Below are 24,769 nucleotides of genomic sequence, written 5' to 3'. Positions count from 1 at the left end.
TACCACACACTGAGAAAGTGCTTTTTAGGCAACATTTGCTTTGAATGAGCTAGTACTCCAAAGCTCAGGAATAATGTCTCTTGAAATTAATTTTCATGTAGTTAAGCTTTTGCACAAAGTAGGCTGAATGAAGTTTTCTACAGGAATCTTAATTATGTCATTTCTTAAATTTCAAGAGCTTGAATCTTGCATGCTTAATGTTCTTTTAACTTCTAAGTACTCAGAAACTGTTAATTACCCATGGTGGATTTGTCTTCATCATGTGCTAACTATGCCATAGATACATAGTCTTCTACACCAGTTATGCACAGATGGTTTGGGTTCAGTTCACATCACACACCAACAGAGAGTTGTGCAGAAGTGTCTGTGATACTTACGGGACTGGTTTGGGTCTGGAAACAATTTAGCTGCTTCCATGCAGCCCAAGGTTATTGCTCAGACAGCAAACCTCAGCAACCTTACTCTGAACTGCCTAACATCTTAAACTTCCCTGTCTCCAATTTGCCTCTGCACCATCTTCTTCAATGTTAGTATTATCCCAGGATCCCACTCCTATGTAATTCCTCCTAATGGAGTACAGGCCAATAACACAGAGAAACATGTTTGCATTCATACTGAGGATTATAGATAATTGTGTGGTCACTGAATTGTATAAACACCAAAAAAATAGACTAAAATCACCCCCAAATGCTTTTGGAAATATAATGTGATTGCTCAACTGTGCTTCTCACTTACATAGTTACTGGTAAATAAGTAATGTAGACCAGCAAACTTAAATAAGTCTACCACCTTCACTTTCATGTTGAGAGTACATGATTGTCTTTCCCTGCTACCACACAGGTGACAGCTACTCCCCAGTAACAGATCTTACATTTGTTAGGTCAAATGAAGGTTATGCCCCCAAATGTGTTTTTTTTCTGAAAAAGATTTGTCACTATTTCTCTGATAAGGAAATAAAGTGAAAAGCAGTGATTCTGCAAACTGTCTTTCTGTCAATCAGAAATGAGGTTTTAATACATTTTTGTATCTTTGCCTGAGAATTTTGAGAAGGGGGGAAATAGAATTGGTATGCATTCTGCTTAGCTATTCACCTATCTAAATGCAGTCAGAGGAGAAAAGTTTGAGCATGACACTGATGAAGATGATTTTGCAGTTTCTCTGTCAGTATTGCTATAAGGTGGGATTCGGTATTTAAAGGAGTTCTAGCTGTCACCATGCTAAAGGAAAAAAAAAAGAATAAAGGGATTAGGAGCCAATTACAGTTAATTTGGTAGGAATCTTTGCTTATTATCTGAGGTGAATGAACAGAGACACACAACAGCATTTTCAATTAGTGTTTTGGAAGAGTGAGCTCTGTACTTCTATGGATTTGTAATTATGTCTCTTCCCTGCACCTTTTTCTCCCAGGAAGTCCACTTCAAATGGGAGATATGAACTTGTGACTTGAGCACGTTCTTTACTGTGAGATTTGAAAGCGGACTATATAACCCTAAATTTGACATAGCAGAGACATACCCAAAACAAAAAGAATAAAAATCACATATAATGAAGTGTTGTATCGGTTTGCTTTCTAGTGCTGACTTTGGCTTTGTTTAGCCAATACGTAAAGAATGGAGTCTTTCATTAATTTGCCCTAACAAGCATAAATTCAGGAGATGAAAGTGAATTCCCTAATGGCATGCACATTACTGCAGGGTGGAGTCTATATGAAACGTTTGAGACAAGCTAGGCATGCTGAAGAGCAATAAATATCTGAAAAGTCTATCAGGAATTCAGGTTCAGCATCCATCACTGTGTAATCATGATGAAGAAAATTAGGAGGATATACTTGCTGTTGTTTTTTAAGGTGGCTCAGTGAATAAACGTGATAGATGTGTTGTGGGTTTTTCTAATAAAATCATTTGATGTCGGGATGCATCTCTCGGTACACAAAGACAGAGAGATCTTTCTCCAATCAACCAGCTTTTATTTTAAGGATGTGTAGTTCGAGTCTTTTGTAGCCAGCAGTCTATGGTAAGGAGGAAGGACTGGAAGCCTTACTTCCACTCTTGTCTTTGCTTTAAACAGACACACTTCCTTCTCCCTCTTCACTTACCTATTTTAATTTAGTTGCTAACTTAAACCATAGTGAATTCTTAGTTATCCTACTGATTTCTGCTCTTGAGTCAGTCATTCCTGAGCAGGGGTGGAAGCTTCTATTGTGCTATTCATCCACAATTTTACATGGTTTAGAATATAGTTAGGAAAAAATTTACTTTCTGTGCTCCTCTACAAAGCCCCTTAAATCATTTGATTTCAAGGTGACAAAAGCATTGAATAGATACTGTTTATATTGAAAAGCATAATTTTAAAGAGCCACCAACATTGCAAATACAACTAAACTGTCCCACAATGACCTTAATACTTAATAAGCACCTTAACGTGCTGTCTGTTCACTTGTTGCATTCCTGTTGAGAAGAAGAAAGTCAGTGCATCTCTTCATAGGAACTTTCAGACTTGCCTGAAATCTTGTAGCATCGTCACTTTAGCAACAAGTATTGAGAAATGTTAGAAGTGATACCTATTTGAAGTGTTTTGTGCTGCTTCTTAAAGTAATCATAGAGTAGTTAGGGTTGGAAAGGACATTAAGATCTCTAGTTCCAACCCCCCTGCCATGGGCAGGGGCACCTCCCACTAAACCAAGGCTCTGTCCAACCTGGCCTTGAGCACTGCCACAGATGGAGCGCTCACAACTTCCCTGAGCAACCCATTCCAGTGCTACACCAGCCTAACAGGAAAGAACTTCTTCCTTCTTATATCCAATCTAAACTTCCCCTGTTTAAGTTTTAATCCATTACCCCATGTCCTATCACTACAGTCCCTAATGAAGAGTCCAGCCCCAGCATCCCTATAGGCCTCCTTCAGATAACTGGAAGGCTGCTATGAGGTCTCCACGCAGCCTTCTCTTCTCCAGGCTGAACAGCCCCAACTTTCTCAGCCTGTTTTCATACAGGAGGTGCTCCATCCCCCTGATTATCCTCGTGGCATGTTTCTTCTATTGTGAAACTTTTTCACACTTGGCCCCTTATTTTGGGAGGAGGGAACAGCATTTGGAATACATAGCCAGGTGAAGAAAGTATGTGAGAATTAAAGACTAGTTTAATATAAAAATGTATTTTGTATTTTTTGTTCTCAGTGTAGCTGTTCTATGGTATTCCCTAAGCCCACCTTATGATAGTAGCTCGAATAAACAGTGTTTGAATTTTACTAGAAATTGGATGGCTACCTAAGTGTCACTTCTGGCAGCATACTTTGTTTCCTGCAAAACCTACCATGGGAAGTGAACTGAAACAGTGGTTTTAGTGACTGTCATTCATCTTGTTTTGCTTTCTTTTTTTGTTCTTCAGGAATATAGTGTGTATCATTTTTAGAAGTGATGCTTATTGTGCATAACTTTTGGAGATTGGCTTGTGGCTTTTGAGTAGCAGAAGTAACTTTACATGCCTACAGAAATCCTTTTGATTCTGTGAGCTTCCCTGCCAAAGTCAAGTTTGTGTTGCTACCTTACCAATTGCAATGCTGATATTTCAGAATGGAAAACTGGACCCACGTTTACCTGCCCAGTGTAGCACCCTGCAGAATGAAGCTGAGCTTAAAAACAAGGAACTGCAATCTTGGGAAATATTTGTGCTTTATGATAGCAGTAACACATTACTACATGAAAACAGAAGATCACTGATCAGCATTTATGCTTTACAAAGTGCTGTATTCTGTGGGGTAGAGTAATGTTTGAGGTTTCAACTAGCACAATAATTTTTCTTCCCCCCCCCCATTCCTCCTATTACACAATAATGCTGGGAATTCCCATGTTTTTTTTTTTTTTTTCAGTTTCATCCTGAAAGATTTAATGTTGCATTAACAAGAAATACTGTTGATGACTAAAAATGCTCAGTATGTGAACATTTTTATCCTATTGTACATTCTTTTTCTGTTCTAGTGTTAGTTCATTTGTTAAACAGCCCAAGCTGTGTTGCCCCTTGATTCTTTTCAGTTTCCACATAGGGCAGGGACCCAAGACAATGTGCTTTTATTCATAATCACCAAAAAAGCTCCTGACTGCAGTCAGTGAAGATCCTATTAGCATATAATAGGAAAAAAAAGTTTGTTTCATGTATTCCACCAGTTTGCTCTGCTCCAGGTGCAAAGGCTTCTTGAGAAATGTGGAAGTCTCCTCAGAAATTCTTAAAATGACATAACTTCATACGCATGCTGGAATAATGTTATTCAGTGTTACAGCCTTCATTGATTCCATTAAGAACCAGCTGCCTTAATTCAGCTCTACCTGCACACATTATATTATATCATCTTAATTCAGGGCTACCACACCTTTTCTGTTTCCACAGGAATTTTGCTTCATGAAGCAACAAGGGTGAATGGTGATTTTTTTTTTTAAATCATTTAGTTAACCTTTTATTTTCTTTTTTGCTTTTGTATTTTTTCCTTCTCCTGTCTTGCATTCTTCCTTATATCTTTCATTCCTTATTTTTCATTCTTTAATGCTTCTAGTCAGCTTGCAGTATAGTTGTCTAAAACTGGAGTAGACTAGCTCATTTATTAATAAGGTATTTCAATTACCTATTTGTTTTCAACGAGGAAATATTTTTACCTTTTCCTATATAAGCTCTTCCCACGTTATTGTACATTGGTAAGCATTATTAATCTTGTAAAAAGCATGCTGTAATATAGTGCATTTAAAATGTGGGGACTACAACATAAAATAATGATTGAAACAATTATGAGTTATTGTACAAAGCTCTTATAATGCATCTATGTAAGCTAGATTTCAGTTCATATGAAAAGGCAGTCAGCAGGTTCACTGCTGGCAGATTCAAGTGCGAGTCTATTCTTTCTTTACACACAAGTAAATTGTAAGAAATATCACAAAAGAAATACTGGAGGAGGAGCAATTCTGATGTGCTCTTTTGACTTTGAGGGCTTGTGCCATGCCAGAGGTGTTGTGTGGTATATATGAGGGACCAGCTTTTGCTGGAGATGTTGGGCTGATTAAAGCTGTCTTAGGCCCTTTGACTTTGCTGTGTGCTGTTTTTTAAAGGGAGAAACACTGGAGGGAAAGGGTAGCAGAGAAACATAAAGAAGAGAAAATTCTACTGTAAGAGTTTTCTGTGGTCACTGCTGTGCCATGTGTTGCCCATTCCTTGAGGAAGGGCTATGTTTCTCTCTGCTTGAACGCTGGGCACACTAAGAACCATTGGGAGGTAAGCTTTAGGGAGAGAAGGGGGGGTGGGGGGGTGTGAGAGGTTGAAACGGTAACTAGAGCCCTTCTAGTTAAGCAGCCTCAGAATAGGGAATTATGACAGCACTGACAACACAGGTATCTTTCCCTGAAAAAGAGATTGGGAAGAGACAACTACCTTCCTCCCCCACCCCCACCCTCCAAACTACAGTGACAGCCTGCTTTCAAAGTGAATAATTAGGCTTGTAAACCTTCTAGGGTCTCTACGCCAGCTTTACTGCCAAGGTGTTATTAACAATCAACTTCAGAGGACCAAAAATATTTACCTATGTTCTTTGTGGATGACTTCTGAGTACCTGCAGCACAATGACTGTAAATGTCATCGAGGCTTCAAAACTTGCGTTTTCCCAGACTCCTGGTTGATTGAAGCTCTGCTCGGAGTCCAGAGCTGGCAGCCTGTTTCCCTTTGTTTTCATGTACTAATCAGCAATGAAAGAGCATTTCTCTACTAGCAGCCCCTGGGGTTCACCAAAACTAAGCTTATTGTTAAAGACGAACAATTAGGTAGTAGAGAGTAATAATAATAACACAGATCTAAAAGTCTCTCCATTGTGCCAGGAATGTCAGTTATAAATCTCCTCCAGTATTTCCTGACTGCTTTTGTGGAAAGTGGAAACTTTTGCTACTCTGTGCCATTTACGAACCCAGTGTTAAGCATGGAGTTTTAATGGACTGATTAAAATAATAAGTGTCCAAATACACATGTGCTGTCTCTGTAGAATTAAAATAGCAGCAAAGGCATTTTTTAGCTGCCAAGTAAAGAAAGGATTTTTGTTCCTTGGTGAGCTTGGCCTTGATTTTTAAATAAGATGTTCTTTTAAGGGCAAGTTACAGCATGCCGCTATTGTACCCACTCAGTTATAACCACAACCAGCAATGTACATTGCAGGGCCTGAGTGTGCTGCAGGAAGCTGTATTGACTGCCTGGGAGAGCAGTGTGTCCAGCCATCCTCGTTTGTTTGGCTTTGCCCAGGGGTGATCTCTGGATGGCAGCTTCTCTTGAGCCCATAAACCAGGGTAAAAATCTGGTTGTCACTACTGTCACTTATTTTCAGCATTAAAAAAGAGCTGAGTTTTATTGTATCTTTGCATGTTTTGCCATTGAAGTAGGTGGGGAGACAATCAAGATTAAGCTCAATCTAGAAGCTCTCTGTCTCTGCAAAAGATCTCAACCTTGATTAATACGTTAGATCTAGAAGTAGCATACAGAAGTTTCCAAGTACTTAAGAGCTATTAAAGTACTGTGTAGGATTAAAAGCTAGACTTTAAATGGTGCCAGCTAACATAAGAACTTCCGATTTACATTAGCAATGTACAGAAATGTCTTTGCAGTTTTAGTTCATAACATTAGCTCTGTGATGTGGTTTTCTGTGAGAAAGTTCAGTTCTTTGTTAATACAGTTCATAACAAGTTCAGAACGTGGTTAATATGGGAGTTCTGAAAATAAATTTCTTAGCATGTTTCAACCATGATGTGTGCAATAATGGAAAGAACAAATGAACAGAGGCCAAAAAGGCAAGATAAGAAAAGAGTTGGGATTTAAAGAAGCTTTGTTAAGAAAATATTCATGCATTTTTGGCCAGGAATAAGATTGTTTATATCTTTCTAGATGATGTTACAGATAACTTCAACAGGAGTAAAGAAAAGGGAATAGATTTATAAACAACATTTTTTTCACTTGAACTAAAACAAACCCTTACATATAATAACAGAGGAAACAAAGAAAACCCCAAACTTAAAAATTTTAGCTGGTTCTAGCCCTGTGGAATTACTGATTCATAAGGTCTGGCAAAGTGCTGCTCTGTAAGATCCACTTTCAGAAGCAGTGGAGAGGCCAGGTTATCGATTTTATCTGTCACCTCTTAGAAGTAAGGAACTCTGCTGCAATTTTGTTAATTTTCAATAGCTGGATGGTACAGAAGTGGTATTTAATAATGATATCTCATCAGGGAAAACACTGTTTAATATCTTTGGATGTTATGGAGATAGTAAGCTCTTCCCTGAGGGTGCACATGCAAGCACTGTCTGTAGGAAAGTGCTACATGCAGAAGTAGAAGCTTCCAACACTGAGTGTATAAGGGCTCAGCTGAGCTGGGGGTTTTGCGTTCTTGGCAGACCTGCTTGGTACCTGAGCTCTTGCCTCTATCTAGTGAGGAAACACAGAGAAAGAAGTTTGAGGTAGGTTTCTTTTCCTCAGAAATATCAGCTAGTGCTTTGTAACAGAATGCTAAACAACTGTTATGTCTCTCCTGGGAACTCTCACTAGATGGTTAGTGAAATTTTATTCTTCAGTTGGACATTAACATTGATGGAGTTACACCTTTTCAGTGCCCAGGATAGCATAAGTAAGTTGGTAGTCTGCTTTCATATGGAATAAAAGCAACCACACAGACTCTTAATTTCCCCTTGATGATGATCAGATTTTAACTAGCAATGAGAAAGCTGATTTTCAGCAGTTGACTCTTCCGTATTAGCTGCATCACAGTTCTGTCTGCCCTTCACATGCACCCATTGTCCTGTACAGCATGTTACGTGCACCGTGGGTGCTGGTTATGAAGTGCCTCAGGAACTTGGGCTGGAAGCCTCCTCAGGAGCTGAAACCTGTGGCAACAGTCTGGTTTTGTCCTGCTTCACCCTCTACATAGGAAACTGTAAGAAAAGTGTTTCTTCTTATTCAATGCTCCTGTTTTCACTGAGTTAGTCTTGTGGTAATATACAAAGTAGATAGAGCAGGCTGGGGAAGCAGGTATGTGGGCAAGGAAGAGCTTTGAAAATCCTGACATTCTGAGTGGGAAAAATAGACTTTTACCTAAAGTGATATTCATTGTGATGACGTTTTGTGTAAGAGTTTTTCCCTTTTGTTCCTGTTAACTTTATATAGGAAAAATCCCAGGAGAGTATCAGTGCCAATGCTGGCAAGTTTGAGAGGCTTTCTCAGACCTCTTATTTCCCAGAAATCTGTGAAATTTCTGGCTGGTCCATCCCTTTGTAGCCTAAGCCTTTCCTAAGAAATCCAGCAATTTTCCACTTGAAAATAGCTATTGGTAAAATCACACACTACTTTCATATAAGATTAAGGGTTTGACAAGGGTAATGGGAACAAAGAAATTCCAAATTAAGTCTGCTCCATATTTAGCCCCCCCTCCCAGCCCCCTGTTACACAATAGTAAGCTTTCCTAATGCAAGTAGGTTGTTGATATACTTCCAAAAAGAATTCCAGTTAACTGAGAGATAGGATTAAGTGGATTAAATAGCCTCCTCATTTTTCAGTGAAAAGAGAAAAAAAAAGTTTGGTTGAATGGGCATGTACAAATGCAAACTCAAATGATTTTGGACTAGATTAGCCTTCCAAATGACCTCAGACTGCCTTACAAAGTAACATGCCCTGTCTTGGCAAGGTTCTGCCTGTTGGGCACACATGCATGCCAACTTGCACGTGCAGGGCAGTGAGTATGTGCACTGTAGCCACAGCCATTTCAGCAGACTATGACCATGGTCTGGGAGGTAGGCTATCAGTTGGGTAGAGCAGTTGAAAGAATATAAACCAGTGTCCTGTGGCAAGTCTGTTTACATTTGGTGTAAAACTGATGTGTCCTACTCAGCCAGACCCGAGCCCTGGGAGAGCCTGAGAGCCTCCAGTCCACCAGCCTGCTCCTACACAAGCATCTTTGATGGCCCTTTCCATTTTGCCACTGTTTTCTGATTACTAGGTGTTACATTTTCTTCCTCAGCACAGACACTTGGCATGGTGTGAAAACCAAAATTCTCCTGCTTTTGAGTCCTCTCTTGGATTTCTTTTATTGAGAATTTTTAAGGCATTGGCTTTGTGCAAACTGTATACAAAGCCTCCCTAACTTACTCTTCCTCATAATGAAAGTTGACTTCTCAACCTTGCTCATCATGTCTTACTTTCATTTTTATGACCCCTGAAGGCAGGAAATAGCAATAAGTTCCACATTAAGGTCTCTCAGCAGCTGATAACTTGATGTGTGGCAGATAATTACTGGAGTCATGCACTGGATCATCATCACTTGGATGTGGTCAGCATGACTCCACAGCAAACCTATCTCCATCTGGTCATTTTGTGGCATCCTTTATAATTCTTTATGTTGTAAATCTTATTGGTCACTTGTTCAAGAGGCAGCAGTAGTGGAGTTTTTTTATGTGTTACTAATTTGTCACCTTCATCCAGAAGACCCATCCTGTTGCTTGAAAGGTAGAGATACTGCCATATATTTTTTATCATAATAAAAAGGGGAGGGGAGGGTGAAGGAAGGGGCAAGATTAATGGTAGCAAACATGAATTCCCAAGAATTCCTAAAAGCCAGGGGATGGAGGGCACATCTATGAGGCTGAAGGCTAATGCATCCCAGATCTCACTTATACATTCAGTCTAACTGGTCTTATGTATGAGCACTGGAGTAATTTTGTATTGTGTGCATGTTTTCCCTTTTAAAGCAGACTTGCTGCTGTCTTTGATTTCTATATGAATTTGGAAAGCATGCACAAATAGTAAAATTTGTTTCACATTTGTTTCAAATTCAAATTAAATCCCTTCACCCCCAACCAAAAATTTGCGAGAGAAAAAAAAAAAAAGGGGAAGTTAGTGACCTTGTCATGACTGGATCTCATCCTGATCAACAGCCAAATCTTTTTAGCATTGCAAGGAAGTAAAAACAAGAAGTAAAACTTTCTCTGATTACCACTGGGATAGCAGTATTCTTCTCTTTCCCCTACCTGCCAGGAAATGCTTCAAAGCAGCCATTAATTCAGGCAGTGTAACTCTTATCTCTTTTTGCTGGCTAGCTTACATCTTTTAATTTACTTAAACACTTGGGCCTGTGTCTCTGCCACCTGATTTTATTCACCTGAGACACACGTCTTTGGAGGGTTATAAATCATTGCTTCCTGTGGAGGAGCAATGAGGCCTGCCTAAGATAAGAGTTATCTCCTTGCCATAGCCCTCTTCTTACTTTTTCTCTATCTCCATTGACTGTGTTGGGTGAATTTGTTTCTAGCCTGGTGTAACAGATTAGATAAGGACTATAAGTACCTAAAATTAGTACCTGCTTTTTTTAACTGTAAGTCAACCAACTAAAGCAAAGGTAAAAGGAGGAGACTGTATAAAAATGAGTTAGCTACTTAGCCATAGTGGGTACTTAAGGGCTTGCCTAACAATTATGTCTTTGAAAAGTCTGCCCTCAAGTAAAGTGATTCTGCACTGTGCACAACCTGTGCAAAAGTCAGCAAACATTTGGAATGTGTTTGAAAGATTAATAACATCATAATTTTCCTCACCCTGTGGGTTTTTTCCTTCTCTTTTTCCCCCCATACACCAGTGTACTAGGGACTCATCTGGTTATGCATTAGATAATTGAGTTGTTATGCCAACAGGCTATGCTGAAAGGTGTTACATCAGTGGTTTCTTTTTCATCCCACTGTGCTTTGATCTCATGCTATAAAGCAGAAGATCTAACAGTGGAAACTTCTGAAGATGATAGATGAACTTCGCTAATCCACTTTTCATAATCTGCACGAAAAATGTCTGTCCTTATCAGTCAGGAAAGATTTAATAGCTGTGGTCTCTAGAAAGTCTCATATTATCAGAATAGCAAACTGTGGAATTACTGCTAGGAAATATTTTACTAGCATGTTTTGAAATGCATGTGCTTTAGAATAGATGAACAGTGGTGCTTCTTTGTTAACCAGGCTTACTTTGTTGAATTTTCTTCCTAAAATGCAAAACTCGGAAGAAAGCACTGTGCAGTGGTGAATATTTGCTGTCCTTATTGGTGTTAATTGCCCTGCTTTAATTTCATATTATGGGAATTCACTGAAACAGTCAATTCAAATATATTAATTCCAAATATTATATGGTCCTGAAATAAATAATTAAAAACTCTTGGCTCACAAGGTGTATTGTAGCGGATGGAACTTCTGCAGCAATAAGCAGTGTGTAGAATACTGTTTGCAGATTTTGGGGCAATAAAATGTGGTATCTTCTAGGAAAGAACACGTGTCTGTGCTTGTCCCTGGATGAAATTCACACTTATATCATCCAGATGAAGTCAGTAAAGTTACTGCAATTGCCCAGGATTTCATCCAGCGCGATCTTGCCCAATGTATGTTTCTTTAGTTGAGCTCCCCACGTCTCTGGAAAACCTGGCTTACAGAAAATTGCCAGCAATGTTTAGGAATATAAAAACTATTTGCCAGGTCTGATTTGCATTTATCTCTTTTTCTTTACAATAGCTTTGGGACAGATCATGCTGTATGTCGATGGCATGAATGGAGTAATAAATCATAATGAAACCATCCAGTGGCTGTACACACTTATTGGGTCGAAGGTAAGACACTCTCCAAAATTCTATTTTATATGATTTTGCTGTTCTTTAAATGCATTTTATTTGTATTGCATATGCATTTAGGGTAGAAACCGACTGCCTTTAGATTCTAAATGCGTACATAACACTCTTCATGGAAACCAGAGCACACTGAGCTGTTATTTCTGTTTGACTGATTTTATACTCTTTTGTGCTTTTGGTACATACTCTGCTTTTAGAAGCAAATATACCTAGGATGCCCTCATTACTGTCTGTGCTGCTATTAGAGTTGACCATGGAACAGATTTTTTAGTCTTTGCAGTTGTCATTCCCAAGACATTCTTTGGAACCATTTTTTGGGGTGGGTTCTTTTTTCACCTTTCTATTTTATGAATGCAAATCCTTTTCTACAGTTTCACCATTCTATACTGGTCAACTTTGTTGAGCACTGAGGGAGGACAATTCAGAGTGACTTCCTCGTTTGAAGGGAACAGAGAAGGATAGGCTTCCTTCTTAGACCAGAACAGAATCAGATAGAATAATTCAGTTGGAAGGGACCCACACCTATGGCGTAGTCCAACTGCCTGACCAGTTTGGGGCTGACCAAAAGTCAAAGCATGTTATCAAGGGCATTGTCCAAATGCCTTTTAAACACTGAGAGGCTTGAGGTATCATTCACCTGTCTAGGAAGCCTGCTGCAGTGTTTGACCAACCTCTCAGTAAAGAAATGCTTCTTAATGTCTTCTAGAAGACAAAGTCTGGTACCTGTCTACCGGAGAATATTTGTTGGTCCCCACCTACAAGGAGGCAAAGGATGAAGATCAGAATATATGCCACTTGAGTTTGTCTTCTCCAGTGCAGTAGTGATTTATATAGTGCACAACCCACTTTGAAGGTCATCTTTGCTCGAAGTAAAAAAGAAAGCAGAATACAAAATCTGCTGCTGCACGATCTTGGAAGGCCATAGGGTAGGTAAAACCACAAATACACCATTCTCCAGTCTGTTGGCTCTGCAGCTTTAGAAAGTTTAAGGCCTGCAGGGACTGCTGCTGCTCTTGTCACGTAGACTTGCTTGGGATAGATCTGTGTGAACCAATAGACAGAACATGGTATGTTAGCTATTGGTAGCAGCTCAAAAATGGCTAAGAAATTTCCAGAAAAGTTTCCTCAAGTGGCTGAGTAGCAGGAAGTTGCTGTTGGAGAGTGTAGTGACATAGATGTGCTGCTGCTCTCCCCCTTTCCCCTGATAGTTTTTGTAACACAAGGATCAAAAAGAGCGTGGTGTCCCAGGGACCTTTTTTTAACCACTAAAGACTTTTTTTCTGCTATATGCAGACTTCGCTGCTGCATCAGATTATCAAGTCAGAGAACAGATGCTGAGATACTGAAAGAACTGATTTATCTCGATTTATCTTCACTTATATTGGTAGAAACATAAAAGTAAGGTAATTACAGATATGTAACAAGCAAGATTATTTTAATTCTCTAATGCACCTAGTGGGAATGGGATGGGAGAGAAGCACAACTGCTTTGCTACCTTGTAGATTAAATTCTGTCTAGATTTTCTTGACCAGAGTACTTCAGCTCTTGGGTCCTTAAGCTCCTTTCTCCCTCCCCCACCACCAGTCAGAATGATTATCTCCATGTCCTGGCTCAGTGCCTGCAGCTGAGGAATGCAGGCAATGTGCTTTGAATAGTTTGGTTTCAGGTAGCATCAAAGTTGCTTTTTCGTTATTCTTCGACTGTCTTGGAAGAGATCTAAGTCCCTGTCTGTATGCCAGAAGTTAACCAAATGTATGGCAGGTTTACTGTCAGAGTGTGGTGGGACAGCTGCTTTATGCACTTAAAGGTGGTTTTGACTTTCTGTGAAAAATGAGCCCCTGGAATTTGCAATGCTTCTATAGTCTAATGTGCAGCCCTGCTATGCTGATACTCTCTCCACAGCAAAAGTGATGGAACATCATGTTAACACTGCTGAACAAAAAATGAATGGTGAAATTGCCAAATAAATCCTGAGACAAATCCCTCTGATAAGATGCAGGAGGAATACAATCATTTTGCTTCCATGACTGTGACACGTGTTTTCTCCCCTTCTCAAAAGTTCTGACAAGGCTTAATATGCTATAATTTGGTACTCAGTTCAAAGATAACTTTGCATGTGTCTGGTAAAACTTTTTTAATCTTAATCTAAAATGACTCTTTTGTTAGTGGGCAGAAGGAGCCTTCTCTGGTATTGTATAGGCACTAGATTAGAAATTTGAAGATAACAGTACTCTTCTTCTGCCATGTTATTTACAGAGAAGAGCATTATAAGCACATCCCAGTGGGCCACTGCCGGTTCCTTGCAAGACACATCCAACCATGTGTGACCACACTGGTGTTTGCCACTGGCTTTACACAGTCTGGCTGTGGACTGTTTTTCAATCATCAATGGTTAATGCATCCCTGGAAGAAAACATTTACAGCATAATCCCAATTTATATGCACATCACTGCTATTTCATCATTAGTTATTTAGGCAGTAATTCATCAGTCTTTCCTTGTTTTACAAAACATTCAAGTATGTACTTAGTTATAGGTGTATGATTTCATGCTGTTGGCTTCCACTGAACTTTAGTATATAACTGAGGTCAGCAGTGTACTGCTGTAGGAGAGCAGAGGAGGGCTATAGCAGGGCCAAGACGCTGACAATCTTATATAAGCTACAAGTTACATAAATAGGAAATATTTGCATCGAGTTTTCTTTTAGCATTCATTGGGAGCATGGGGCATTCTTTGGAAGCATGAGGCATTCATTCAAGATAGTTTGCTTTTTAAAAGATAAATCTAGGACTCAATGAATGTTAGTTAACAGTGCTTTCAGAATTGCTCTTAATGTTTGCTCTTTTTTACTATCTGAAGTGAGTAATCTAACCTGTCCAGGATGTTGCTTTAACTGACATGTTTCAACCTCACAACATCTGGGAAATGATATTTCACCACTTTCTTGGTGTTTCTGCCAGCTGTGTTGCTGCTGCTGAAGCCGAAATTAAGTTTGTGTGTTGTATTGCAAGTTGTATTTAATCTGGTTGTAAAGGGACCTGAGGCATTTGTTTACACTGGCAGCTGGCACCCCATAACCCTGTGGAGGTCTATGGTGGATCACTTGCAGGTAGAGTCTTGATTTGATAATGACGGCAAGGGCTGTTGGAAAATTTATCTTAATCAAAGCAAGGGACGGCAGGTTAAAGACATACATGCACTAAGCCATGTTAAGTCCTTATAATGTATTTTTCATCTGTTAGCATCTATGAGGTACTATATATATACTATATATATGTATATATATATATGCTTTCATATGTGTTGGTATTCCCCCCCTGCCCTTGTAATAGAAAGCATACAGCTCTGTATCAGTGCCGTATCCTCTCCAGGAATAACTACCGAGTATTTGCAAAAAGTGCGTTTCTAAACCAAAGATCTTGGAAAAATCCCAGGTATTTTTATCATCTACTAGGGAAGCAAATGTTCATTTGCATCACAAACCCACAGGCTTTTGCCATTCTGCCTCAATCTTCAATGGCACGTCTAAGGCATTAAGTAGTCCAAAACCTGAGTGTGGTTTCACCTTTCCCTCCATTTCTGAATGCTACTGATAATGATTATTTTTTCCTATTTGATGATCCAGGCTGTTCTAATTTCCCCCAGGGGAGCTAAAGCCCCTTTTTGGCATTGTATTCAGTGGAAAGTAATCCATTTTCAAAGTGATGCTCGGTAACCTCAGAAGACAGGGTGGAATGCTGGGCCCAGGCTGATGCAGCAGGGTTGATTAAAGATTCCTATCTCACATATTGTTTTAATTTTTTTTCTCTCCTACTTTACTTCTGTCTGGGTCCTAGATTGTGAGGTTAAATACAAACTTGAAGTAGCAAGTTGTTCCTTTAGCCTCATGTGACTCTTTTTCTTCCTTTGCTATTGAAGTAATGACTCTTTGAATGCTTTAAATTGTAATTCAATCAAAAAAAAAACCAACAAAACTCAACCTAAACAAAAAGCTATTTCAAAGCAAAAGGAAAAAATCCTCAACATTGAAACAGAACATGGTTATAGTGGGAGAATTTGTTGGTTTCAAAAGAGAAGTCCAGGATGGCTGCTTTTCCTGCACAGTGCCAGTGACATGTTAAAACACACCTATGGCTGGTAGTCATTTTGAGAGAATTTTGAGAGAAATAATATTCCATGTCACAAAAAGCCCTGAAGTTGTTTTTACAAATGAATCATTTAAGGTATGCAGGGATAAATACTTAATTTAAGAACTTGATTAGATCTGTCTCCATTTCACAAATCATTTATGCATGTGCTCGACTGAAGTCATAAGCAGAGCAGAGAACACCATATAACTTGAATTTGTGCTCTTCCTCAGGAAATTTCTCACCAAATCTTATGCAAGTGGATTTTAAAATGGGTCTACAAATACATACAAATAATGGTTTGTAGTCATAAGGAAAGTTACAAATGTAAAGGGCTCAACAGAAATGAATAGTGCTAAAGCCCAAAGCGTGTTGGATTAAATCACTACCAAAACTATACAGTGTACTCTCTTGTTGAGAATCCTGGAAATACGATGTATTTGCATCTCATTAACTTTTCTGGTATTATATTGTGTGTATGGATGACCTAGTCTGAGTTAACATTGCCTTGATGATGAGGATGAATATGCAGCCTGATCTTTGTGAGTAAGTGGTTGTGTTGTAGAATTGTTCTGCACTTTATTCCTGAGAGGTTTAGAAGTGATCTAGAAAAAATGGCCAATTAAAAAAATTAAGCACCCAGGAAAAATTACACAACTTGGGCAGCTACTGTGATTAATTCCACAGGTTGTCGCCTTCTCAGTCTGCTGTCTTGATAGTTAACAAACTCTTGCATCCTCTGACAAATAAGACCCTACTTACAGCTAACGTACAAGCTGTTCAGATTGTATTGTCTCTCTTACATCAAGCCACAACTCTCATAAGTCTCTGGTTTTGTTCTGTTTTCAGGTCTCACCAGGTAGAAATGTCAGTTAAATGTCAGTTTTACAGGCTTTCAGGCTCCTTTGCTTCCTGCAAGGGTTCTGTTTAAAGTTGAGATCTCTCCTTGAGCCCTAAAGTCAGTGGGGTATCACCCATGGGCTGTCCTGCGCTTGAGACCCTCAGCTGTGGGGAAGAGGTACAATTTCCTTGAGTTCAGTGAAACTCTGAACATTCAAGTCATGACTCTTAAATTTAATCTTCTGTGCATTTGGCCACAGAACTGTTGTTATGAAAATGGTTGTGTGAGGAAGAAACAAAATCCGAGATTTACAGTGACTTTCCTACTTCCTGCCTCTCAAGGGCTTGAGCCAATCTCACCCAGACTGCCTGAGAGCTTCCGTCCTCTTTCACTCAGAAACTGTAATGCCACTGTTGCATCAAGGGAGTTTATTTTGAATTGTATTTAATTAGCACTTTGAAGATAAAGATCAGGATGTTGCAATAAACCTGGAATATGATACGCCAGCCACTGCAGACTATGTTATTCACTCACTTTGGTCTGTCCAATTCAGCAGACAGTTATGAGTGCTGCTGTTCTTTACCAACCTTATTTGTGGGTGAGTTTCAAAGTCAGTCCATCAAACATGAGTTTGCAGTAGTCAGTCCTGCAGTAGCAACTATTCCCATAGCTCCATCTGTTGCATTCACTGTATTTTGAAGGGATAAATGAGCTCTCGTACATTAAGGTGATACTAGAAAACACATAGTTCCCTCATATCGTATCAGAGATCTGATTTCAACTCGTTTGAAGTAGAGAATGGGAAAATGTAATGATTAACTGCTAACAGCATGGCAAATGTATAGGCCCACCTTTTCACTCAGTCTCATGTGTTCAAATCTGTATGAGCACATGTTGTGACAGTGAAGAGTGAAATATGTCCAAACATTTCCAGAAAATACTGTGCAGATGTACAGATTTCTTGTTGTGAGGGAAAGGCATGAAGAAGGAAAAAAGCAAGTGTTGTACTAGTATTGGGGAGAAGAGGGGGGAGAACATATAAACCAACCTAAAGTCAGTACTAGCTTTTAGAATTACCTTTGTCTCATTACAGTAGTTCAGTGTCACAGATATGTGCTTACCAATGTGCATGGTAACAGTTGTGAGCAAATTACTGTGTTCTACTGGGCCTTAGCTAGTAGCTGATAGAAAATAGTATTTTCTGTTAGCTACTAATGTTTTCTAACATGCATTATGTCCAGCATTCTTGTGAGAGGGCATAGTTGGAAAGTTTGTCTCTATTGAGAGATGAGACTGAAGAAAATGAGCCTACTTTTTCCAGTGTGCTTGAAGCCACCAGTGTGAAAACTTTTTTGACTCGAAAATTAATTGCCTGAAGAAGAAAAATACAAAATTTTCAGTCTCAAGCTGTCAGATGTAAAAGAGCGAAGATATATGAAGTAGTCTCTCCAAGGCTAAAAAAGCAGCTGGTTATAATCCAAGCTTATAGTACACAACTGAGATTTTTATGCATATATTAAACACAGAAATCAGCTTGGCCAGTGTAAAGCACATTATGGTCATTTTGCCAAACCTTTTGGTATAGCTGAGTTATCATTTTGCAGAGTAGAAATACCATTAGTCCTAAGTCAGGAGTTAAGTGAGCTGCATTTTAAGAAGTGATTTAAAATTAAAATAACCAGTTATGTCTAAACCTTTTCTGGAGGCACTATTTCATAAACTCAGATGTATAATGCTTCAGTTTGCAGGGTTGCCTGTTTTCTTGGCTCTGTTTCTCTTAGGTGACACAGGGATATACCTTTTCTAGCAGTGGCTGTGGTGATTGGTAGAGGGCATGTGGGCTATTAGAAAGTTTTGATGAAGAACGGGAAAAGCTCTTTTGGTGCATAGTCAGTTGTTGAAATGCCACCAAACTCAAATTTGTTTGCTTAGTGAGGTCAGGTGATGTACTTTGTTTAATCTATTTAATAGTTAAAATAAGTGTATGTGATCAACAGGTCGTGTTGATGTCCAGTTACATGGTGATTTTAGCACTGTTGCAGAACTGCACAAGTAACTGCCTCTTCATGCAGGCACCTCCATGTGGCCTGAAGTATAGGCATCCTGGTCGGAAGCCAGTTGACAGTCCTTTCTTGCTGCCCTAAGCCCTGTTCTTCAAGACCAATACTGCCAAGCTCAACAGCTTCTGGCATTGTAAGAAGATTTTGGAATTCATTTTCAATCTGATGCGATAGTATGCATTATCAGATACAGCTGTATGTTAAACTAGTGGTTGTGTCAGTCTGTTGGATGACTGACTGTGGGTTATATAGTTATATTAATCAGTAAATGGGTGTCAAAAAACAAAGTCATAGGCTTATGTCAGTAGCAAATATAATTTGTCCTCTGTCTTCGTATTCCCATTTCAGTAAGCCACTGGGCAAGTCCTTCCAGGTGCGATCAGCAGATGTACTTTTGTACAATAAGGCCTTGAATGATGGGGAGCAGCGCCCATGTATATGCCATGTGTGGTACATGAGATAGATCATTATGAAAACTAAGAAAATGCAGCCTAGTGAATGGGTAAGTTTCCAGAAAGTGCCACGTACTGGTACCTCACCTGTACTTATTGCCTAGTTATATTGTTCCTCTTCCTTCTGCATAGTGAGAACAGTGTAAGAAACAAACCTGGCAGCCAGATCTCTTGAGGCTTAGTTACATGTCCTGATTTTAGACAGAGCTTTTGGTTGTTCTGCCAGCAGAAAGCAAAGAGGTGTATACTTGTGCACGCTGCAGTTCCAGTTCTGTAGGAAGAAAGGTGGTGGTCAACCTTTTGCGTTCTTCAGAGTATATTAATACTTTGGAGGTATGACTGTTAAAAAGGTAATTACGGTTAATTTTTACTTTGACAGATTTGAAGAATGTAGGTTGCCTTTCCTTATCTTGTAGGTAGCCTTTCCTGCATTGTTGGTGTGGATCCTTTTTACAGGATTTTGCAGAAATGCAAGGGCAGTCTGTGAGGAAACAACAGAAGTTCCACACAGTCTGTTCAGACTTTTGGTTGTGCAAGGATCTCATGCTCCTCTAAAAGTATGAACTGAATCCACTGTGTACTTTGTTTCTGCTGATGTGAGGCGTAGAGGGTCCATCTTTTTCTGCAGAGCTGTTCTGCTTGATCTTCTCTCTCCAGTTTGGTTTTCTTCTAATATCCTATCTTTTGTAAGCTCCTTGAGACAGAAACTGAATTAATGAATACTGTAGTGCCTTCTTAAATTCATTTTAATTTTCTTCTTAAGTCAGTCTCTGTGCTGTTTTCCATATATATAGTGCAGTAGTGGAATCCTACCTACAGGAAAGAAAGTGCTATCCAACATTTTTTGCAGAGTCATGTAAACCAGATCCGAGACAGTTCAGCCAACACAGCAGTTAATATACCAGTGTTTTGCTTGTAGCTTAGCCTGGAAGAATGGCCCAGCTAGGGACTGAGTCCATACATTGGGAGATCCAGCCTGAATCCAGCTTCCAGGCACATTCTTGAACCAGTTTCCAAATCCCTCTGTGCCCTGGTCCTTCATCTGGAAAATTGGTATTTAGATTTTAGAGCCCTGAGGGAAGAACATGAGGGAGTGGAAGGACAGATTATATGTGTTGAAGACATACGTAGGTGAAAGTTGAACCTAATACTAATTGTTACCATATCTGTCCCTCTGGCATCACTCAAAAATGCTTGTCATTCCTTTATTTAGACATAGTTGTTCTTTAAAGCAACAGCTACTAGCTAAAGGTACTTGGATAACAGTAAAAAATATGCTGTATCAGAAATGAAATCCACCAAAACATATATGATGGCTTCACACACAGCAGGTAGTGGACCCCAAGGAACCTCTGAGTTGCAAAAGGGTCATGTTCCTCACTGGCTTATTACACGAAGGCTCATCATGGTTACCTAACAGATTTCATGTTGTTCTCAATTACAGAACTAGTCCTTAGGAAGGAAGATGCCTTTTTTAGTTTCTTAATAAAGCCAGAACTATAGCAAATGTATGCTTTGTCTTTTTGCTTCCAGCAGCATGTAGCTCCTTCCTTCTTTAGTTTAGTAATACAATTAAAGCATCCTCTCAGAAGCCATGTTTCCACCACTGCACTTTAGATTTCACCGTGTGGTTGTCTAAGCACCTTATTGTTGTGATTTTGGAATGAAATGCAACACTTTGCTAACTTACAGTTTGAATGCTTCCCCAGTTGAGCCTTTCCTGCAGAATGTAAGTTGAAACAGTGAAATGGGACAAGAGACCCCTGCAGGTATTAACTTACGGAATTCATGTTAATTCATGTGGTTCTGTTCACCCTGTTTTCCTTTAAATAGAACAGAATTCCGCTTCATATGTTTTTCTCCTCTCTGTCACCTTCACTCTCTGCGGTTTGCTGTGTTTTACGTTCAGGTTGCTCCTTTTTGTCTTTCTAACTGCAGTCTAACTTCCCCATATACATGCTCTTCTCCTGTTTGGTGTCTGTTGGGCCGCTCTTCCATGCACAGTGGAACTATAGAACCCCCCTGTAGTAAGGATTCTGTGTGGCTCTTGGCGAAAGATGCGATAGCCCACCTGAAGATACGTTTGCTTCTAGATCTGCACTGCCTTTTGATTTGGTCAGCTGTGGATCTGATAGTGAGATTTGTGCCAAACTTGCTTACGACCATGATATACTTCAGCTTTTGATACTGGCCTGCATGATGTCCCTCCTCTTCCCTTCTTATCCCCTTCTGATGTGGGAATGCAGTGTGAATGTCCAAGTTCAGCTTCTGACAGTGGAACATCTACATCCAGAGCAGAACATGAGACTTAAAATGTCAGTTCACTAAGTAGAATATGTCAGAGGATAACCTTGCCATTTACTAGGGTGGGTTTTATATAGGAAAGACAAGTGCTCAGAGGGTGTCTCAAGGCGTTGGACTACAGAATCTGAAAACTGAGCACAAGATTTTCCTGATGTCATCACCTGATGTAGTATTACTGCAGTTACTCATCTAGGGGATTGTTTTGTTTTTCTTCCCTTTTGCTCAGAAGGGTGGGTTAGGATTATTCGTCATTTTTGGCTAAACCAGCACAGAGTTATGTGGAACAGATGGACATCACCAGACTGCCTTTACCTACAGGTCATTAGCACAGCATGTTTTGACAGGTTTGAATAGTTCAGTGTCAGTCTGCACCAGTTACAATATTATGAATGCTAAAGCACTGATAGCATCCTGACATTTCAGTTATTCTCTAGTTCCAGTACAAATATGAAGCCTAAAAAAGTATCCTTCTCATTACTTTCCCTTTCAGAGGGTTGCTTTCTAAAGTTTTTGCAGTAGGTTGCCCTTCCTCATGGAAATGAGTTGTGTTTTTAGAGGAATAGAGGGAGATATTTCACTCAAAGCTTCAGGAGGTTTTAGACTTACCCTTTCATTTGAAACCATGCTATTAATGTGCATGACTGATTTCATTTTAAATCTAGCTTTGTCAATAAAAAATCATTTACTTAAATGTCCTGTATCTTTAGAGCCAAAGGAAAATGAAAATTTGGAAACATTTATAGGAGGTATTAATGCCTCCTGCCTCTATCCAAGGTTTCTGCTTTCCTGCATGGGTATGGACTCATGCAGATGAACACTGACACGCATTTTCTCTGATGCTTAGGAGAAGCAGCATCATCAGTGGTGACCACCACATGCCTGCAGCAAGTGACAAACAATAAAAGAGACTAGACAGGACACATGTTGTACAACCAAGATGCAGAAAACACTGCAACTGTTCTCATGTAGAAGGAAAAAAAAATCAGTGCTGGGAACAAAAAAGCAAGCTTTCAGCCTTAGAAAAGCCATCCCACAGCACCACCTAGCAGACACAGATGGGCTGGAATAAGCTGACTGAGGAAAAGAGTGGAGCAGAATGCTACTGGAGAATACAATGTTGAGCAGGGTTGTGAGCTTTAAAACAGCTGTTCCAACTGAATACCTAGTGCAGGTCATTGATTCAAGCCGAGTTGTGCTGTCCTTCCTTCATGGAGCTGTTACCCTTTAGTATCGGATATTTGTAGCCTGATGCAGCTAATTAGTCTCTCTGCATAGCTGATTAAATACATCTTTAGTATGTTTGGGGGGTTTTGACTCTAGAGTTCTGTTCTTTGGCCCCATGTATTTTCAACATGCCTAGCTTAAGCAGAGTGATAGCATTGATTTTCTTGCCAATTATGTTCTTCATTAGTCCGATCACCAAGCAGCCTGTTCAGGAATACTGCCAGAGCCCAGACTTTGAGCACTGACTGCCCTGCTTCTATGGCTGGGGAAAACATATGAGAAAACAGTTAAGCTACAACTGCTGGCTGCCTCCATTTTTAAAATTAGTTGATTGATGCGCTTGCTTTTCTAGGGGGAACAGAACATGAACTTGCTTTTGGGCTGCAAACACAAAGTATTTATTTGTGAAACTGCAGCAGCCTCTTGCCTTTACTTTCTTACTTGATTAATCTTGTTCATCTCTGTACCTTAAATTGCCTTTTAGCCTTCACCCTGCTATCCTAAACAGGTGGATATGAAAGGCTGTAGCAATTCCGACTTGGGAGAGGATATCTGGGAGCTCAAAGGACTGCTATTCAAGAAGTGATTTCAGAGCACATGCTGTAGTCAGTTATGCTGAACTAGAGCAGCACTAATCCTCCTATGAATTGTACTGTGGATATATGGGTTACAAAAATTGTAACTCAGTAGTAGGATATTCAGCTTGCAAAGGTTTTTAATTTGGCATTATGCATGTAGGCACATCTGCTTTACTACTCAGAGGTAGCAGAGAGATCTCTGGCAGAAAGACTGAAATCTGGTTCCTTCCAGGCTCAGAGATCTTATTTTCCTGGTCAAAGCAGGCAACTGGCTATCAAGATTCTTAATTTTCTCTGTAGCATTTAATAATAGCAATGATAAGGCTTCTAATCGTCATCGTCATAGTTGTTATTCAGAGACAAGAACTATACATCTGTATGTGGACACCTAAAACATTCTTTCAGATATTGTGAGATGTTTTACTTTAATGAAAGGAAATGTGCCTAGTCAGGACTTTGGAAAATTAAAAAAAACAAAACAGAAACAAAAACAAACCCACAAACTGTTTTTTTCTGGTATTTTCATGATCAGTGATCTTTCATGACCTTCACACAGTTGCTCCATGTTACTTCTCATCTCTTTATGGAATTCTTTAGATGTTTAAGTAAATGTTCTTTTTCAAGTGCAGTGAGAGCCTACAATTAAATATTTTCTAAAAGCAGGTAAAATAACACCAAAAGTAATAGTTTAGTGTGATTTTAGTGTTCTCAATAAAGTCACCTCTTCAAAAATTGTACTCTACTGAGTTGAAAGGGTCAAATCTCAGTTACATTTACTTTTGGCTAAATCCATAGGAACTATTCCCGTCAGACATTACACAGCTACCGCAGTGCATTTCAGTTGATCTTTCTGGGATACAAAGGATCATGTTCTGCAGCAGTTTATTTTACTGCTTTTGTGGACTGCTGCCCGTCATTAGGGCATCACTGTATTTACTGATTTTGCTTGCAGTTACTCTTGACTTCAGAAAAAGTGGAAGTAATCTGTTGTGGTTGCTTCAGGGAAAAGAAAGGCTTGGGTTTTTTTTAATTATTCTCTCTCTCTCTCTTTCCATATGTACTGCTCCCAAAGAGCTAAAACAGCAGCCTAAACCTGATCTATGATGCAAGTCAAATCACTGCTGATTATGATCTCATGCTTCTGTGGGCTCAGCTCTTTGAATGACCATAGCACTTACTTGGCTAAAAACTATACAAGTCCCAGATGCTGAACAATCCTGAAATGCTGCATCTCAAATATGTTTCATTCCGACAATAATGAAACTGATCTGTGCATTAAATAGTGCCACAATAAAGGCATGTCTGACTCTGCAGTGGCTTGACCAAATGTGTTTGGTCCTCAGGTTCAGAGTAGGGCAGAGGAAGGTAAATGAAGAGGAATCTGGGCTCTGCTAGCTGCTCCCTTCTCCTGGTTGCCACTTCTGCAAACTTTGGTAGCTGCAGCCTTCTGGGAATATACACACATATATTTGGTTTCAGTTATTGGACATTGCTGTTTGATAATTTATACCTGTGGCAAGAATGGT

General features: G+C 39.5%; 1 protein-coding gene across 9 annotated transcripts in view; it reads left to right on the top strand.

Moving 5' to 3' along the window:
* Nucleotides 1–24,769, top strand: part of FHOD3 (formin homology 2 domain containing 3) — a 374,952-nt gene that overhangs the window by 208,838 nt on the left and 141,345 nt on the right. For all 9 annotated transcript variants that reach the window (XM_061369591.1, XM_061369598.1, XM_061369592.1 and 6 more), the window contains exon 6: nt 11,546–11,640. In XM_061369591.1, coding sequence (XP_061225575.1) covers nt 11,546–11,640 — 95 coding nt within the window. The remainder of the gene's footprint in view (nt 1–11,545; nt 11,641–24,769) is intronic.

The sequence above is a fragment of the Neopsephotus bourkii genome, unplaced genomic scaffold, assembly GCF_033783945.1.
Source record: "Neopsephotus bourkii isolate Nb327-2 ecotype Australia unplaced genomic scaffold, CSIRO-AGI_Nbou_v1 NB_1508, whole genome shotgun sequence".
NCBI classification, from domain to species: domain Eukaryota; kingdom Metazoa; phylum Chordata; class Aves; order Psittaciformes; family Psittacidae; genus Neopsephotus; species Neopsephotus bourkii.
Note: the sequence above shows the minus strand (reverse complement) of the source record. Positions and strands in the feature narration are given on the sequence as shown.